Consider the following 2,373-nt stretch of genomic DNA (forward strand, 5'->3'; position numbering starts at 1 on the left):
GAGGGGATGTCAAACACATTTTTGGCATCAGACTTTAAATATTGTCTTGTTCAATGGGGGATTTTTTATTTTTACACCATATCCTACAGTGCTGTAGCTTTAATTTCTTTTTTTCTTTTTCAGGCACAAATATGGATTTTAAAAGATGTAAATCTGCATTTGCACAACAATAAATGTAACAAAACCTAAAAAGCAGAGGCCTCGTGTACAAAGTAACACAGCTTAGACGTGTTTAAAAGTTCATTCATCAGCAACATCTTTTTGTGATTGAGTTGTAATAATATAAAACATTTATCAAATGAAATTTTGATACTGGCGCTGAATGACAACATAATATACCTTATTTCAATGAACAGGTTTAAAATTGTGTCTTAGGGGTCTGAGAAAAAGTATAAAAGGTCAGCAGGAAAAGCACTGAACAGACATTAAAACTTCAAGGGAAAAATGCACCACAAACAGGTAAGTTATTATTTAAAACAGATTTTAATAAATAAGAATAAGAATGACAGGGTTCCAAAATAAGGATTGCCGGGACAAGTAAAATGCAACTTTGGGCTAATAAATCTACACACACTTGGGTGAAAACTTCTTTAATTCTATTGTGTCCATGTTCAATTAAACAGAAGTTAAGGAATTAGCCATCTTGCTTCCTTCTTATCTCAGATTTGCACAGGCTCATATAAAGCCGTCTGTATGATAATCCATGAACTAATGCTTACTGTGAGCTCATTTTACACAACAGGTATCTTTTCAGGTACTTCCTGAAAGTCTGGTCTCGTATGCCATAGATGATCGGACTAATGGATCGTGGCAGGATCTGTATAATAATGTAACAAGCAAACAGGGAGTCTGGATAGTTCTTAGGAAACCATTGCAGTAGAGCGTGTTTTAACAGAGGTTCTGCATACGTTGCCATACACAGCAGCAGCTGAAACCCATGGAGGAGGATTGTGTTTCTGGCTTTCTTAGCGTCTTTGCTAGCAGTTTTTGCAGTGAACAGAATTCTGAAGTAGGTGTAAAAGATAACAAACCAAACTATAACCAGATACACAATATAGGTAATATCCCTCTTTTCGATAATGTGGGGATTTGGAAAAGCAGTTTCTCTGAGGCAGAACACCCGGGTATTAAAGAAGTCCAGAGGCTGAGTGGCCAAGGTGATGAACAGATCAGGAAGAACAGACAGCATGCTGGTCACCCAGATTAAACCAATCAGCATTAAAGTTCTCTTGATGGTGCAGATCTGTATGTGGTGGAGGGGTGCGCAGATGGCGATGTAGCACTCCACCGCCATGCAGGCCAGGTTCAGAGGAGTGTTTTCAGTGGTGAAAAGAGCAAGCAGGATGAAGGTGCAACAGACAGAGACATTTATTTTGTAGAGGATGTAGCTGATGATGAATAGCATGACTGTCAGCATGACCTGGATCATGTCGTTGACAACCAAGTGGAAAAACAGTATATACCGAGGATTCATGTAGAATATCTGAAAGATGGAAAGAAAACACGGGCGGGAAGTAAAAGTTTGTTTTTACAGTAAGTGTACAGCAGCATTATACAGGAATAGCAATACTTTATAGTTACAAATATTGGATTGATGATTACATTAACTTGTTTGTGCCATTTCTTACAATTTACTGTCAAATCATTGAAAGGTTCTTTAACTCTCAAAAGACACCAGTTGCCGTTAAGTTTACTACAGTCATCGTCATATTGCTCGGACTCCCAGTCAACTCAGCCACACTGAATAACATTATCGGGCCGCCCCGCAATGCCAGCTGATAGTAACCTGCATACGTCAAAGCCAGGAGTCTGGTTGGCTTGGTCAGTACTCCACTATAATAAACCCAATAAAATTCAGTTCATTTTACTGTATTACTGTATTTACTGTACTGTATTGTCCACCTCCGCCTGCTAGTGTTACAAAGCTGCTCTCTTTTCCAACTACATCTAAGCAATTTGCTGTGAAAATATGTGTCACTGTTAAAAATAATTTTCAATGCATTTATAGTTAAAAAACCCAGAAAGATTTAGTTAAAACGCTATTGCTGATTGCAGTTTCAGAAGTGGTATTGTCCCAGTTAAACTTTCACTCATATGAAATCAATAATTTAAGATGACAAATTTAATGTTTATGAACCAAGACCTCCTGAATTTGGATTAAGTACAGTAGCTTGTAAATTTAGTAGGCTACACCTGTTATTTTCAGATATCCACCGATCAGCCATAACATTATAACCACTGGACTCCCTGACTGGTCCCAGACCAACAGACTGTGATGCACTGTGTGTTCTGACCTCTTTCTATCAGAGCTAGCATTTACTGTTTCAGCAGTTTGAGCTGCAGTAGCTCATCAGTTGGATCAGACCACACGGG

General features: G+C 38.3%; 1 protein-coding gene across 1 annotated transcript in view; it reads right to left on the reverse strand.

Moving 5' to 3' along the window:
• Positions 1 to 715: 715 nt before the first annotated feature.
• LOC118328426 (odorant receptor 131-2-like) overlaps positions 716 to 2,373 on the reverse strand; it is a 2,337-nt gene continuing 679 nt past the window's right edge. The window contains exon 2 of the mRNA XM_035662169.1: positions 716 to 1,483. Coding sequence (XP_035518062.1) covers positions 716 to 1,483 — 768 coding nt within the window. The remainder of the gene's footprint in view (positions 1,484 to 2,373) is intronic.

The sequence above is a fragment of the Morone saxatilis genome, unplaced genomic scaffold (genome assembly GCF_004916995.1).
Source record: "Morone saxatilis isolate NCDOM2014 unplaced genomic scaffold, NCSU_SB_2.0 Contig18, whole genome shotgun sequence".
Taxonomy (NCBI): domain Eukaryota; kingdom Metazoa; phylum Chordata; class Actinopteri; family Moronidae; genus Morone; species Morone saxatilis.